Source organism: Aethalodelphis obliquidens, unplaced genomic scaffold (genome assembly GCF_003676395.1).
Source record: "Aethalodelphis obliquidens isolate GAN/ISIS:26980383/991018 unplaced genomic scaffold, ASM367639v1 scaffold43, whole genome shotgun sequence".
Lineage (NCBI taxonomy): Eukaryota > Metazoa > Chordata > Mammalia > Artiodactyla > Delphinidae > Aethalodelphis > Aethalodelphis obliquidens.
In genome coordinates, this window is record NW_020837987.1 from 5,875,099 (window position 1) to 5,890,788 (window position 15,690).

Sequence of the window (15,690 nt, forward strand, 5' to 3'; positions counted from 1 at the left end):
CCTTCCCCACACTGCCTGGAAGTGCTTGTGGGTGGGTGACTCATTCATTAACCTGGTGGTTCAGTGACATTCACCAAGGGTCTGCTCAGTGCTAGGTACTGTTCCAGGTGCTGGGGACATGGAAGTTAACAGAAGAGATGAGAATCTGCTCTCGTAGAGCTGACAGCTTGGGTGGTGGGGGGAGGGACAGACTAAACTAGTTGGCAATTCCTAGCCGACCATGAGACCATGACTGTTGCTATGGAGGAAATGACGAGGATGTGTTAGGGCAGGTTTGCAGGCAAAGGACTCTCGTCAGAGTCTTATCAGAGCCTCCCTGAGGCTGAGAGCTGAAGAAAGTGAGGGGGTGACCCATGTGAAGGTGTGGGGAGAGCATTCCAGGCAGAGGGGACAGCAAGAGCAAAGGACCTGCAGTGGTTAAGAATCTCAGGATGTTTGAGGAGCAGTCAGGGTTCCATGGGTGAGGGGGAGGTGGGGCTGGAACCAGCAGAAGCCACATCACAGGGGCCTTGGGAGGGGTTGGCTCTCATGCTGATTGCAAAGAAAAGCCACGAGAGGGCATTTGCAGGCTAAGGATATACTTCACGCACCCCAGCCCTCCAGTACACTCTATCTCCCTTCCTTGCTTTACTTTTTTCCACAAAATGCACTCCTTTTTGATATGCTGTCTGATTTCCTCAGCGATGGTATTTACTGTCTCTTTTCACAGTGTGAGCTCTCTGACGGCAGGGACTTTCTCTTAGTTAATTTCTGTGTCCCTATACCTTGGGTCAGTGTCTAGCACATTGATAACACTTATCGTTTCCTGAGTGAATGAGTGTGATTTGGGTTTTAGAAAGATCTCTCCAGCTGCCAGTTTATTGAGGAAGGCCCTTGGCTTTGAGCAGGCCCAGGATGATGCCCGGGTCTGCCTTGGGGCTGATTGAACACTGTGTCCTCCTGGGGCTTTGGTCCCAACCGGGTTGTGACCTTTGGGAGGCACCTCACTGCAACTTTTTATTCCACAAATACTGCACAAATAGCTCAAGCTTAGCTCCTTTGGCTGGGCTCTCCAGGTGGACGGATAAGTTGTGGGTTTTCTTCTTCCCTTACGATCCCTAAGGCAAGGTCCCTAAGATATGGTTTGGTAGATACAGATTCCCTCTCAGAAGGGGCTTCTTGGACCCTTGACTCTGACTGTGGGTTCTGTCACTGGTGGTGAGGGCAGAGATGGGTTCCAATCCAGACTTAAGTGTTTATTCACTATGTGATCTCAGGTGAAATACTTCTTGTCAATAATCACAAACTAGGGGCCCACAGACTTGTCTGACAGTATGTTTTAAATATTGGACTTACTTGACAACGTTTAAAGTTTTCTACACAAAAATTCAGATGCCCTCTCGTTTTAGAAATGTGAGAGATTCAGATCTCTGGGGCCCACATTCTCCTATGGCAGGGATGGGCTGGAGCTTGGTGGCATTTGTCAGAATGCCCCTTGCCCAATTCTTCTCATCCTCCCTGTTGCCTCCCTGAGTCCTGTAGGCGGTAGAGTAGGTAACCTTGATCCGAAGCAGATAGCATAGAAGTATCCACTCTCAGTCACAGATGGGTCTGTCTTAAGAGGCAGTGTGGCCAGAGTAGAGGTGTTCATTGTGGCTGCATTTCAGAGTCACCTGATCCCAGGCTTCACCCCCAGAGAAGGCTGAATAAGTTAGTCTGGAGTAAGACCTAAGCACTGCCAATTTTTAAACTTTTTATATTGAAATAATTTCAGACCTACAAGAATAGTACAAAGAGCACCTGTACACCTTTCACCCATAGTTCCCAAATGCTAACATTTTACCACATTTGCTTTATCATTCTCTGTCTGTGGGAATTCCCTGGCAGTCCAGTGGTTAGGACTCCGTCCTTTCACTGCCGAGGGCCCAGGTTCAGTCTCTGGTTGGGGAACTAAGATCTCGCAAGCTGCACTGTGCGCCCCCCACCCCCAAAAAAAGTATCATTCTCTGATTCTTTGTCTATATACATAGTAATTTTTTTCTGAACCATCTGAAAGTAAGTTGCATACCTGATACCCCTGTACCTCTAAATACTTAAGTGTGAATTTACTGCAAAAAAAAAGTATGACCTTTCAAAACCACAAAGAATGAGCAAAGTCAGGAAATTAAAGTTGGTACATCACTACCATCTGCTCCTCATTCAGCCTTCACCATTTGTCCCAAGAATGTCCTTTACAGCAAAAAGGATTCTGTCCAGCATCACGCATTGCCTTCAGTTGTCTCTTCAGTCTCCTTCAATCTAAAGAGGTTTCCTCCATCTTTTCTCGACTTTCATGACCTTGACACCTTTGAGGATTGCAGGCCGGGTGTTGTGTAGAATGTCCCAGCGTTTGGGTTTGTGTGCTGTTTCCTCATAGGTAGAGTTGGGTTCTGCAGGACCACCTCCGAAGGAATGCTGCGTTCTGCTCAGTACGTTCTGTCAGGAGGTGCGTGATGTTGTTCTCTCCTGTGGCTCATGGTGATCACCTTGAGCCCTTGGTTAAGGTGGTGTCTGCCGGGCTTCTCCACTGGGAAGCCTCCCTTTTCCCCTTTGTGATTAGTGAGTATCTTGAGGGGAGCTTCTCTGAAACGATGCAGATACTACCCTGTTCCTTACCAAACTTTTACTCACTAGTTTTAGCATGGCTTTGATATTTTTCAAAAGCTCCGTGGGGAATTCTCATCTGCCCTGTCTGGTTAGGTAACCTTGGCACGACTTCCTTGTGTTGAGGTCTCCTCATCTCAAAACTGGCTAGGAAGGGTCTTGACTGCATGGAGTGTGTGTGAGGAATCAGAGTAGCGCAGGCCCGTTTGGCAGAGGGCCAGGCGCAGGCTCAGGCGTGCAGTAGGCTAGGGGCAGCTGCAGACGGCAGACCTGCCCTCTTCCCCACCCCCAACAGGCATGGCTTAAAACACAAGGGTGTGCTCTTCCTGCACAGACAAAACCAGGAAGTGGGCACTTAGGGGGCTGGTGTCTCTGCCAGCATCAGGGGCCCCACTCCTTCTGTCTTTCTGTTCACCATGCTTATTGGGAGGCTTAAGATCACCTCCTGGCCCAAGGTGAAATTCTGGTTGTCATGTGGGAGCAAGTGGGGAGCAGGGCAAAGAGTTCCCTTTGAAAAGCTTTTCTGGAAGTCCCACACAACACTTCAGCTTACCTCTCATTGGCCAGACTGCGTCATGTAACTGTGCCTGTGTGGCTGCAGGAGAGGTGAGGAGATGTACTCCAGCTGGGGCCGTTGCCATCCCCGTGAAAACTGGGCTTCCCTTCGTGAGGAAAGAGAGGCGAGTGGATATTGGATGGGCAGCACACCTTGGCTGCTACCTTAAGGAGCAGTGGAAGCTGCAGAGGGTTGAGTTGATGAAGATAAATATTCTATGAGATTTTCAGTGACTCACTTAGAGGCCTCAACTTAGTTATCTGCACAGCAGTTTACTCATTCGAGGTGGACAGTTACTAGACTGCTAAGGAACAGAGGTAAAAGCAGGATTAAAAGAGAGAGGAGAGAAAAAACAACACAGTCTGGGAACAGTGAAACTTGCTGCCACAAAACATGCAAACTAGACTGATCATTCAGGGTTCTTGCAGGCTAGCTGGGAGTGTCGAAGAGAAATGTGTTGGTTGTTTACGGGTTTTCCAGGACACCTTCAGCGTTTAGCAGTGGAGCACAGGCTGCAGGCTGTCTCAGTGTGATGTCTGCCAGGATCCTCCATCAGTACCACCTGCATAGTTATGCCAGATCTGTACCATTTCCTGCATCTACATTTCTCAGGGTTACAGGGTACATGGGGTCTTAGGGAGCCCACACTGTCAGAGGGAGAGGGAAGGAGGGTTTCCATACAGCATCCACCCCGTCAGGGTTTGGGGTTTTGGGGAGGAAGGGCCCTTTGCTTTTACAAAACCCCATTTCCCTGTGCCGCTGCCCCCACTTCTTCCAGCAGGAAGGAAGGCACTGGGTGCTATGCTGGGCAAGGACATAGCACTCGCTCTCTGGGAGCTGCAGGCGCTCACCTCTCCCGGCCTCTTGGGAGTGAGGAGTGGGCCGAGTGCTGTGAGCACAGCCAGGCTGGAGTCTGGCTGCCCACCCTCAGTGGAATCAGTAATCAACCCCTTTCCTTGCCTCCAGGAAGTCTCTGAGTGCCCTGGCCTTCTCCCCTGATGGAAAGTACATAGTGACAGGGGAGGTGAGTCGTGATCATGACTGAGTGGGTGGGGAGGGGCCTTGGGGCCATTCCTTCTACCCCCAGGAGGCCTGAGGAATCCCTGGAATAGCTCCTTCCTGGGCTAGAAAAGCCCTGTGACAGATGGGGGAGGTGGCTTTCGGGCGCACTCTGGAGCAATGCCAACTTCAGCCCCTCAAGCCCCTCAAGCCCCACCTGGGTGCAGAACCCGGCAGCAGTAAATGGCCCCATCTTCCCCAGAACGGGCACAGGCCTGCTGTGCGCATCTGGGACGTGGAAGAGAAGAGTCAGGTGGCGGAGATGCTGGGCCACAAGTACGGTGTGGCCTGTGTGGCCTTCTCCCCCAGTATGAAGCACATTGTGTCCATGGGCTACCAGCACGACATGGTACTCAACGTCTGGGACTGGAAGGTAAGAGCTGACTGGTAGGTGTGTGACAGGCAGCCAGCTGCCAGAACACCCTGAGTCTTGGGCATTGGAAGAACTAAATAAGGTAACTTGGTAAAGTGTTTAACCAGCAAATATTTATTGAGCATCTACTACATGCCAATGCCGGTTCTAGGCACCTGTTGCAGGGCATGTGACAAGTTGTCAACCCAGGGAACATATAATTCTTTTTATATTGACCAGCTGTGACCTTGAGCAAGGGACCTAACCTCTCTGTGAGTCTGTTTCCTCATCTGTAAAATGGGTATAATAGTATCTGCTTTGTTGAGTTGTGAGAATTCAGTGAGTTGATATGTGCTGGAAGGCTGGACTTTGGAACAGCTTGGGGAGGACTTGAAGTCGGGAGAAGTGGGTATCAAGTCCTGCCTCTGTTCATGACCTGCTGTGTGACCTTGAGCATGTGACAGCCCCCTCTGAGCATGACAGGGTGGTGGGGAGATGCACTTCCCTTGTAGGACTGCTGAGGGGATTCCACGAGTTATCCTGTGAAGGGCTCAGCAGGGCCCAGAGTAAGAGCCCAATATCCGGCAGCATGGGTCGTGTTGTCCTTACCTTCCAGCTGTGGCTGTCCTCAACACCATGTGTGGGCTGCAGGGCTTGGCCTCTTGAGGAGAGCTCTGGAACTTACTCTCACGTGGGAACCTTTCCAGGCCTCAGTCTCCTCTGTGTTGGGAATGATAAGAGTGTCACACGTAGGTTTCCCCAAAAAGGAGGGCCCAAGAAAAACAGACTTGGAGCAGGGGAGGGTGGAAAGACGCAGGGCTGAGGGCAAAGGCTCAAAGAGTCTGATGAGGTGGGTGCTGGCATGAACTTCTCTGCACCGATTCTTCCAGAAAGACATCGTGGTGGCCTCCAACAAGGTATCATGCAGGGTCATCGCCCTCTCCTTCTCCGAGGACAGCAGCTATTTTGTCACTGTTGGGAATCGGCATGTGAGGTTCTGGTTCTTGGAAGTCTCCACTGAAGCAAAGGTGAGTTGCTGTCCCTGCCACCTCATCCGGGCCCAGGGGAGGAACTGTCAGGGGCAGTAGGGACTCCTGGTTCTACCTGAGATTCAGGGGCAGTGGTCTCAGAGGCTGTCTAGCCTCTCAGGGGTCTGCCTTCTGCTTCTGGGCCTGCTCTCCAGGTGCTGACTGACTGGTAGGCCCTGCTGGGTAACCTCCCCTGCTGGACCCTGGGGCCAGACTTCATCCCTGGCCTGCTGCCTCAAGCCACTGTGCCTGGAAGTGTGTGTTCTCTTTGTTCTTCCCTTCTCCATTTGGAGGAGTTTCTGAGAGTTCTCCTGTTTAGCTGTGTCGTATCCACTGGTCATGAGAGGCCCGCCGTGACCTTGCTGGGGGCTGGGCCATGTGGACAGTGTCTCACTGTGCCCTGCTCTGCCTCCAGGTGACGAGCACAGTGCCCCTCGTGGGGCGCTCAGGCATCCTGGGTGAGCTGCACAACAACGTCTTCTGTGGTGTGGCTTGTGGCCGGGGCCAGATGACAGGCAGTACTTTCTGTGTGTCCTACTCGGGCCTCCTCTGCCAGTTCAACGAGAAGAGGGTGCTGGAGAAGTGGATCAACCTAAAGGTACCCCAGCCTCCCTCTCTGCTCTCAGTGGGGGAAACACTCCCCATGACATGTGTCTACAGGGACACTCAGCAGTCCCCCTGCGTGATAGTTGGTCACAACAGCTCTGGGTCTGACTTCCTGTTCTGCTTGTACAACTCTGGGAGAGTGACTTTCCCTCTCTGAGCCTCAGTTTTCTTATCTGTAAAATGGAATTACTGCTGCCTACCTCACAGAGTTGACAGGGGAGTCATGCGAGATAATATATGTAAGGCACTTAGCACAGTGCCTGGTTCCCCTATAATGGGGGTCAGGGTTACAATTGCTTTCCCATCGCCATTTGACCCAGTTCACATTTCTTTTCTTCACTGGGCACTCTTGGCTGGTGGGAGGACCGCTTTTTTTTTCTTTTTTAATCTAAGGTATCATTGACGTAATAACTTTTATATTACTTTTATCATTAAAGACTATATAAAATACATAAAATTTTAAACTAAAAGGTGACATATCAATAAATTACAGAACCACTTTTCTTCGGGATCTGAGGGTCTGAATCCAAGCTGTCTTCCTATCCTGGGCTTGGATGCCTGTTTGGCTGTTAGCAGGAGCATCACGGTTGTGCTCCTTGTCCTATTCCTGCTCTTATGACTCCCCTCTGGAGCTCAGCTTTAGGGTTAATGGCATGGCAAGAGGTGTGTGGAAGAATTCCGAGCTTTATCTGTCTTTCCTAGTTGGTTAAACATCATTTATTTCTCTCATTTGAATCCTCTTGCTACAACTCATGCAGCTTTTAAGCAAGTCAGAAGCTTTGGATAGATAGATGTTTAGCCCCTGAGCAGGTGTCTTAAATGACCCATAAACTTAGTCCCTCTAGATTTGGAAAAGCTCCTCTAAGCTCTATCCAGAGGTCTGGCAGTTCCTGCCCCTTCTATCTGCATGCCCTGGCAGAAGAGACAGTCCTTTCTGTATATAATAACTTTTTTCTATGCTGCTTTAAAGTATAATCTCTATGAAGGTATTTTTAAGCAATAAGGAATAAAGCCTAAAATTTAATTTAAGCCTAAAATTCAACGCTGCTACTGCAAGCAACCTATCTGAAGTCACAATCGGCTGAGATATTTTCCACACACAGCTGAGTTCCTCTATAACAATGATAACTCTGTCCCAATTTGTGCCTCTGTCTGCCTGCTGCCCCCTTTCCTTCAATAGTGACTGAGCACTATATCCTGATTTCAAAAATCTTAACATTTGCAAAAATGGGTTTCTTAGACCCCAAAGCTGTAAGGCTTTTCTGGAGGCCCAAAGCTGTTCTGTCAGCCCCCATATCCCTGAACTGGGCCACACAAAACACGAAGTCCACTTGGGTCCCCTTTGCCCCCACAGGTCTCGCTGTCTTCCTGCCTCTGTGTCAGCCAGGAGCTCATCTTCTGCGGTTGCACAGATGGGATAGTCCGCATATTCCAAGCCCACAGCCTGCAATACCTCGCCAACCTGCCCAAGCCGCACTACCTTGGAGTGGATGTGGCCCAGGGCCTGGAGCCCAGGTACTGCCTGGCACGGGGAGGGAGAGGGGCCTACCTAGAGTCTGTCTGCTGGTATCCATCCATGCTTCCAGATCCATCTACCTACTGGCCAGCCTTGGGCTGGAAGCAGGATACAGGCTGTAAGGAGGCAGCAGGATCTCGTGAAGTCTGCAGTCTAGTGAGGGTGCTGGATGGTAAATGAGTGCATAAACAAGATCATTTCAGATAGTCGTAAATGCTTTGGTGAAATAAAGCAGGGACTCAAGAAGGAGAGTGTCTGGGAGTGGGGCTGTTGACTGGGTGGCCAGGGGAGGCCTCTGGTGAGGACAAGCCAGCTGTGTGGAGAGCTGGGTCCTGACAGCAAATGCAGAGGCCTTAAGGGGACAGCACACTGGGCTCCATGTGTCACAGGAACGGCTAGGGGCTGTGTGGCTGGAGCCCAGTGTGCTGTGGGGAGGGTGGTAGGAGACAGGTGTAAGCATTGATGGAAGCTGCTGAGAGGAGCTTGGAGCCTATTCTGAGGTCACTGGGCAGCCACTGGGACCTTAGGCACTGGTGTTACTGGGTCAGGCCTTGAGTAGTAGCTCCTCTGGCTGCCATGTTGAGAGTGGGTGGAGGGGCTGAGCTGTGGTGTATCTTCCCTTTTGTAGTAAGTCTGTTTTGTGGGGGTTGGGGGGCTACCTAACCAGAGAGTTCGGGGTGCCTGGGGCTGCCTCTTCGTAGGTTGCTGGACAGTGCCTCCTGGGTGTGCCTTTTCTAAGAGAGCGCGTGGAGGGGCTTACTGGATGTCGCAAAGGAAAGAGAAGGTGGGTGAGCAACCCACAGACAGTACTGTGTTGTAGTGGCCGGGGCGCTCAGCTCTGCCACCTTCTGCTGTGTGCTGTGTGGCCTCGGGCAGGTCACTGTATCAACGAGTGCTTCAGTTTCCTCATCTGTAAAATATAGTACCTACCTCTCATGGAGACTGTGGGAATTCAGCACAGCTGCAGCTCTCGGCTCGGCACCCAGTAAGTGCTCAGTCAACTGTAGCCTTGGTAGGAAGGCCCCAAGCCAGGGGACGGCTCACCAGCCCCCTTACACAGGGAATTTTGATCATGTGTTTGTGAGGCTGAGAGAGAGAGGGCCTGATCTTTGTGCCCATTATCCTATGCTCAGAGAGAGAGGATGGAGCTTGGGCCGAGTGAAAAGAGGGGAGAGAAATGTTAACAGGAGTCGAAAATTCAAACACTCTTAGGGGCTAGGCAGAAGCTTCCAGTTTACAGTCTCTGTATTAGAAGCAAAGCAAAGAAAGAAGATGGAGGAGTGAGAAGTGGAGTTGGAGTAGGAGAGATGGGTCACCACAAAGATCATAAGGGATGGCATTGCCAGGCAGGAGGCAGCTCAAGCATCACCAGAGGCAGCTGTTACTACTCACAGTGACATTGATGGTCATTGATGACTCACGTGGCCTTGTCAGCTTCCTTTTCAGCAGGAAGGCAGGAGCCATCTACCCGGATACAGTGGCGCTGATCTTCGACCCCATCCACCAGTGGCTGTCCTGTGTGTATAAGGACCACAGCATCTACATCTGGGATGTCAAAGACATCAACAAAGTAGGCAAGGTGTGGTCAGAGCTCTTCCACAGCTCCTACGTCTGGAATGTGGAGGTGAGCCCCTCTCTCCCTCCCCCTCCCCCTGCTGAGCCCCCAGCTGGGGCTCAGCTGAGGAAGCTTCTGCAGAGTTTGGGGAGCCCATTCAGCCATACCTGCAAAAGATACTCATGGACCCCTACTATGTGCCAGGTGCTGTTCTGGGTGCTGGGGACACAGCTGGGCAGGAAACTGACACAAGTCCTGATCTCCTGGAGCTCACATCCGGGTGGTAGAGTAAACCTGTAAACATATCAATATGGAACGTGCCACGTACAATACTTCTCTGAAGAAAAACGAAGCCGCCTAGGGGAAAGGGGGTTCAAGAGTGCTCTTCTAGAAAGGAGAGTGGTCAGGGCAAGCCTCTCTGAAGATGTGACATTCGAGTGGGGGACCTGCAGGAAGTCAGGGGTGAGGCGCGCCACCATTGTGGGTACGGCAAGTGCAAAGGTCCTTCAGCAGCAGCGTGTGTACCCCAGGGAGCTTTCTGTCGAGGGTGTGCGTAGTTCACGACTGTTTTTTTTTAATTGATTGATTGGCTGTGTTGGGTCTCCATGGCTGCGTGTGGGCTTTCTCTAGTTGCGGCAAGTGGGGGCTACTCTTCGTTGCAGTGCGCGGTCTTCTCATTGCGGTGGTTTCTCTTGTTGCGGAGCAAGGGCTCTAGGCGCGCAGGCTTCAGTAGTTGTGGCACGCGGGCTCAGTAGTTGTGGCGCATGGGCTTAGTTGCGCCATGGCATGTGGGATCTTCCCGGACCAGGGATAGAACCCGTGTCCCCTGCATTGACTGGTGGATTCTTAACCACTGTGCCACCAGGGAAGGCCTTTTTTATTTAAGTGTTGAAAAAGCCTTTATTTTCTGAGAATGAATCTGTGGGGATTTTTCATTCTGAAGCTGTTCTGAGTATAATACTTCTTGCAGATAAGACTTGTAGATAAGATAAGGTAGAGAAAGAATTGTAGTCTGCTTTTTTTTTTTTTCTGAAAATTTCTTATTATTAGGAATGTTTGTTCTAGAGAAATTATGTTTTCAGTGGCCCAGTTCAGGATTGTGAGAAATAACTTTATCCTTTTGAATAGGCATTATTCAGCCCTTTGCTTGAATACATCTCCTTTCGTGGATCTGACATGTCTGTTGATAGCACTTTTCTCACTTAACAAGAATGTTTTTTAAATAACTTTTGAAATTTATATATAAATATATTATCCTTAAAAAAAGGTGAGATATTACAGATCAAGCTAAAGTCTTTTTTGATCACCTCCCCAACCCCCACTCTTGCTGTCTCTCTCACCCTCACTCTTGTTATCAGTTGATTATGTGTTTTTTTTTCAATTCATTTTCTTTGCATCTGCTGGTTATTTATATATATATTCTCAACAGAAATATCTGTGGGTAGATCTTTTAATCAGTTCTGGAAAGTTCTCAGCCAATATGGATTTAAGAGTTGCCTCTACCCCATTCTCTCTTTTTCTGTTACTCTAATTTGCTGTCTTTTTCTATCCTTCATATTTTTTTCAATAAAACAGAGATCTAGAAAACCACACGAAAGAAATGTGCAGTTGATTGATTATTGTTAGCAGCTGTTGACACTCGATGCCTAGATCCCTTTATTCATTGGGGTTGCAATATGGTGATATTCTAATTCTATCATTTCTTTTTATTAGTTGGACTGCTTATATGAAGAGAAACTTCCCTTCATCTACCATTTGGTCACCCAGTGGTACACTTCCTATAGGAAAGGCAGGATAAATGCTTGATTCTTTCCCTTTAATTACCAGTTTCCAAGATAATGAATTGGTTCCTTGTCCTCTAAAGGTAACTAGTTGTTTTTATTTAATATCATTATAAATTCACATATTTGAATATATTGGATATATTTTAATTGACTGCAATTATTAACATTATTGGAGCTCAAATTGTCCCATCTTTGGCCAGTGGAAGCCTCTTCAGGTTGGCTCCTGAGTCCTTTGGACATGATGCCAGTAGTCTTTGATTAGCTACCTTGCTAACGACAAGGGATGACAAGGTGTTCTAGCCTCATCTTGTGCATTTCTTGCCCCAAACCTGGAATCAGCCATTTCTTGAAGAAGCCCTGTTTTTTGTTTTGTTTCGTTTTTTCACTTTGGATTGGCATGTCAAAGTCACAGTCTGGTTGCTGGGGATGCTTATAGCTGTTGGATTGATCCTTCCAGAATCCTAGTTCTCAAAGACATAGGGGGATGATGGAGTTAGAGTAGCCCCAGTTAATCATTTCCTTGTTCCCACATTATAATACAACAGCCTAAGAATGATAATTCAATTCTGAAAACAGTTAAAACAATTTTTTTTGCAAATGTTCTCCCCATTCTCCCCTAATTTTTAGATTAATTATTCTGTATCTATATGATCTGATCATATAGTCATTATATACTATATTCTCTCCCTTTTGACCCCATTTATTTGAGGGGAGTATAAGTGTACATATATATTATGGTAAAATATACATAACATAAAACTTACCACTTAAATCATTTTAAATATACAATTCAGTGTTATTTAGGACATTCACAGTGTTGTACAACCATCACTACTGTCTAGTTCTGGAACTTTCTCATCACCCCAAAAGGAAACTCTGTACCCATTAAGCAATCACTTTCCATTCCTACTCTTCCCAGCCCATAGCAACAGCTAATCTGCTTTCTGTTGCTATGGGTTTGCTTGTTCTGAATGTTTCATATAAATGAAATCACAGAATATGTGGACTTCGTGTCTGACGTCTTTCATTTAACAGTGTTTTCAAGGTTCATCTATGTTGTAGCATGTTTCAGTACTTTATTCCTTTTTAAGGTTGAATAATACTATTCCATCATATGGATAATACATTTTGTTGTGCATTTATCAGTTCATGGGCATTTGAGTTGTTACTTTTTGGTTTATTCCCTATTAATAATAGCCAAAATAACATTGTGGCTATTGTGAATAGTGCTATTGTGTAAAAGTTTTGTTTGAACACCTGTTTTCACTTCTTTCGGGTGTATACCCACCCAGCAGTGGAATTACTGGTCATGTGGTAATTCTATGTTTAAGTTTTTGAAGACCCACCACCGGACTTTTCCATGGCAGCTGCATCATTTTACTTCCCCACCAGCAATGTATGAGAGTTCCAATTTCTCCACATCCTTGCCAGCACTGGTTATTTTTCTGTTTGGTTTTTTAAAAATTATAACTATCTTAGTATTTGCAAGGTATTGTGGTTTTAACTTGTATTTCCTTAATGATTAATAATTTTGAGCCTCTTTTCATGTGCTTGTTGGTCATTTGTATATCCTCTTTGGAGAAATGTCTATTCAAGATTTTTGCCTATTGCTTTTTTTATTTTAATTAATTAATTTTTAAAAATTTATTCTTGGCTGCATTGGGTCTTCGCTGCTGTGCACGGGCTTTCTCTAGCTGTGGCGAGCAGGGGCTACTCTTCATTGCGATGTGTGGGCTTCTCTTTGCGGTGGCTTCTCTTGTTGTGGAGCACGGACTCTAGGCGCACGGACTTCAGTAGTTGCAGCACACGAGCTCAGTAGTTGTGGCATGTGGACCCTAGAGAACATGGGCTTCAGGAGTTGTGGCGCTTGGGCTCAGTAGTTGTGGCTCATGGGCTAGGTTGCTCCACAGCATGTAGGATCTTCCTGGACCAGGGATTAAACCCATGTCCCCTGCATTGGCAGGCGGATTCTTAACCACTGCGCCACCAGGGAATTCCTGCCTGGTTTTTTTGGTGGTTTTTTTTTTTTTTTTTTTTGCGGTATGCGGGCCTCTCACTGCTGTGGCCTCTCCCGTTGCGGAGCACAGGCTCCGGACGCGCAGGCTCAGTGGCCATGGCTCACGGGCCCAGCCACTCCACGGCATGTGGGATCTTCCCGGACCAGGGCACGAACCCGCGTCCCCTGCATCGGCAGGCGGACTCCCAACCACTAGGCCACCAGGGAAGCCCTTTTTGGTGTTTTTTTAACATCTTTATTGGAGTATAGTTGCTTTACAGTGTTGTTAGTTTCTGCTGTATAACAAAGTGAATCAGCAATATGTATACATATATCCCCATGTCCCCTCCCCCTCCCTATTTCTTAATTGGGCAGTTTGTCTTTTTGCTTTTGAGTTGTAAGAGTTCTTTATATATCCTGGATACTAGACCCTTAACAGGTATATAAGTTGCAAATATTTTCTTCCATTCTTTTTTTTTTAGAAGTTTTATAGTTTTATTTATTTATTTAATTTATGGCTGTGTTCAGTCTTCTTCGCTGTGTGCCAGCTCTCTCCAGTTGCGTCGAGCGGGGGCCACTCTTCGCTGCAGTGCACAGGCCTCTCATCGTGATGGCCTCTCCTGTTGTGGAGCACGGGCTCCAGGCGCATGGGCTTCAGCAGTTGTGGCACACGGGCTCAGCCACTCCACAGCATGTGGAATCCTCCCAGACCAGGGCTCAAACCTGTGTCCCCTGCATTGGCAGGCGGATTCTCAACCACTGCGCCACCAGGGAAGCCCTTCTTCCATTCTTTATGTCGTCTTTTCACTTTCTTGATAGTGTCCTTTGATGAACAAAGGTTTTTAATTTTGATGTTCAATTTCTCTATTTTTTGTTTTGTTGCTTGTGCCTTTGGTGTCATATCTAAAAAACCATTGCCGGGCTTCCCTGGTGGCGCAGTGGTTGAGAGTCTGCCTGCCAATGCAGGGGACACGGGTTCGTGCCCCGGTCTGGGAAGATCCCACATGCCACGGAGCGGCTAGGCCCGTGAGCCAGGGCCGCTGAGCCTGTGCGTCTGGATCCTGTGCTCACCAACGGGAGAGGCCACAACAGTGAGAGGCCCACGTACCGCAAGAAAAAAAAAAAAAAAAATTGCCAAATTCCTAGTCATGAAGATTTACTCCTATGTTTTCTTCTAAGAGTTTTATTATTTTAGCTCTTCCACTTAGGTATTTGATCTCTTTTGAGTTAATTTTTGTATATCGTGAAGTAAGGGTCCAAATTCATTATTTTGCATGTGGATGGATAATCCCAGCACCACTTGTTGAGCAGACTGTTCTTTCCTCCTTGGGTGATCTTGGCACACTTGTTGAAAATCAACTGGCCATAGATATATGGGTTTAGTTTTGGATTCTCAATTTTATTCTACTGATATATGTCTATCTTTATGCCAGTACCACATTGCTTTGATTACTATAGTTTTGTAGTGATTTGTTTTGACTATTTGGGGATCCTTTGCAATTCTATATGAATTTTAGGATCAGCTTTTCCATTTCTGCAAAAAAGACTGTTTACGTCCATTGTAATCTTTATATTTTCCTTTCTTCTGCTAGCTTTTGGTTTAGTTTTCTCTTCTTTTCCTAGTTCCTTAAGGTGAGAAGTTAATTGATTTGAGATCTTCTTTTTTTGTAGGCATGTACAACTGTAAATTTCCCTCTGAGCATTGCTTTTGCTGCATCCCATAAGCTTTGGTATACTGTATTTTCATTTTCATTGGTATCAAAGTATTTTCTAATTTCTTTTTTGATTTCTACTTTGACCCATTGGTTATGTAAGGGTGTGTTAATATCCACATATTTGTTAATTCTCCATATTTCCTCTGTTATTCATTTGTAATTTCATTCCACTGTGGTTGGAGAAGATTGTTTATATGATTAAAGCCTTTTAAGGTTATTGAGACTTACGTTGTGGCCTATATGTGGTCTATTCTGGAGAATGTTCCATGTTCATTTGAGAAAAATGTGTTCTGCTGTTACTGGGTGTTCTTTATCTCTCTAGATCTATCTTTTTTTTTTAAGCTGAAGCAGTCATTCATTTTATTTATTTATTTATTTATTTATTTATTATTTGGCTGTGTGGGGTCCTAGTTGCGGCACGTGGGATCTTGCGTTGAAGCGCGTGGGCTCTTTGTTGTGGCACGCGGGCTTCTCTCTTGTGGTGCATGGGCTTAGTAGTTGTAGCATGTGGGCTCTATAGGTGTGGCACGTGGGCTCAGTAGTTGCGATACGTGGGCTCTCTAGTTGTGGCGTGTGGGCTCTCTAGTTGTGGTGCACAGGCTCTAGAGCACACAGGCTTAGTTGCCCCATGGCATGTGGGATATTAGTTCCCCGACCAGGGATCGAACCCACGTCCTCTGCATTGGAAGGCGGATTCTTAACCCCTGGACCACCAGGGAAGTCCCCTAGATCTATCTTTTATTGAAAATGGAATATTGAAGTCCCCAACTATTATTGTAGAACTGTATATTTCCTCCTTCAATTCTGTCAACTTTTTCTTCATATATTTTGGGTCTCTGTGTTAGTTGTATGTTTGTATTTGTTATACCTTCTTTATAATTGACCCTTTTTTGTCACTTGT

General features: G+C 47.2%; 1 protein-coding gene across 6 annotated transcripts in view; it reads left to right on the forward strand.

Moving 5' to 3' along the window:
* Positions 1-15,690, forward strand: part of WDR62 (WD repeat domain 62) — a 45,826-nt gene that overhangs the window by 4,867 nt on the left and 25,269 nt on the right. For all 6 annotated transcript variants that reach the window (XM_027078862.1, XM_027078860.1, XM_027078858.1 and 3 more), the window contains exons 4-9: positions 4,145-4,202; positions 4,440-4,610; positions 5,480-5,617; positions 6,033-6,215; positions 7,578-7,738; positions 9,174-9,363. In XM_027078862.1, the coding sequence (XP_026934663.1) occupies positions 4,145-4,202; positions 4,440-4,610; positions 5,480-5,617; positions 6,033-6,215; positions 7,578-7,738; positions 9,174-9,363 (901 nt within the window). The remainder of the gene's footprint in view (positions 1-4,144; positions 4,203-4,439; positions 4,611-5,479; positions 5,618-6,032; positions 6,216-7,577; positions 7,739-9,173; positions 9,364-15,690) is intronic.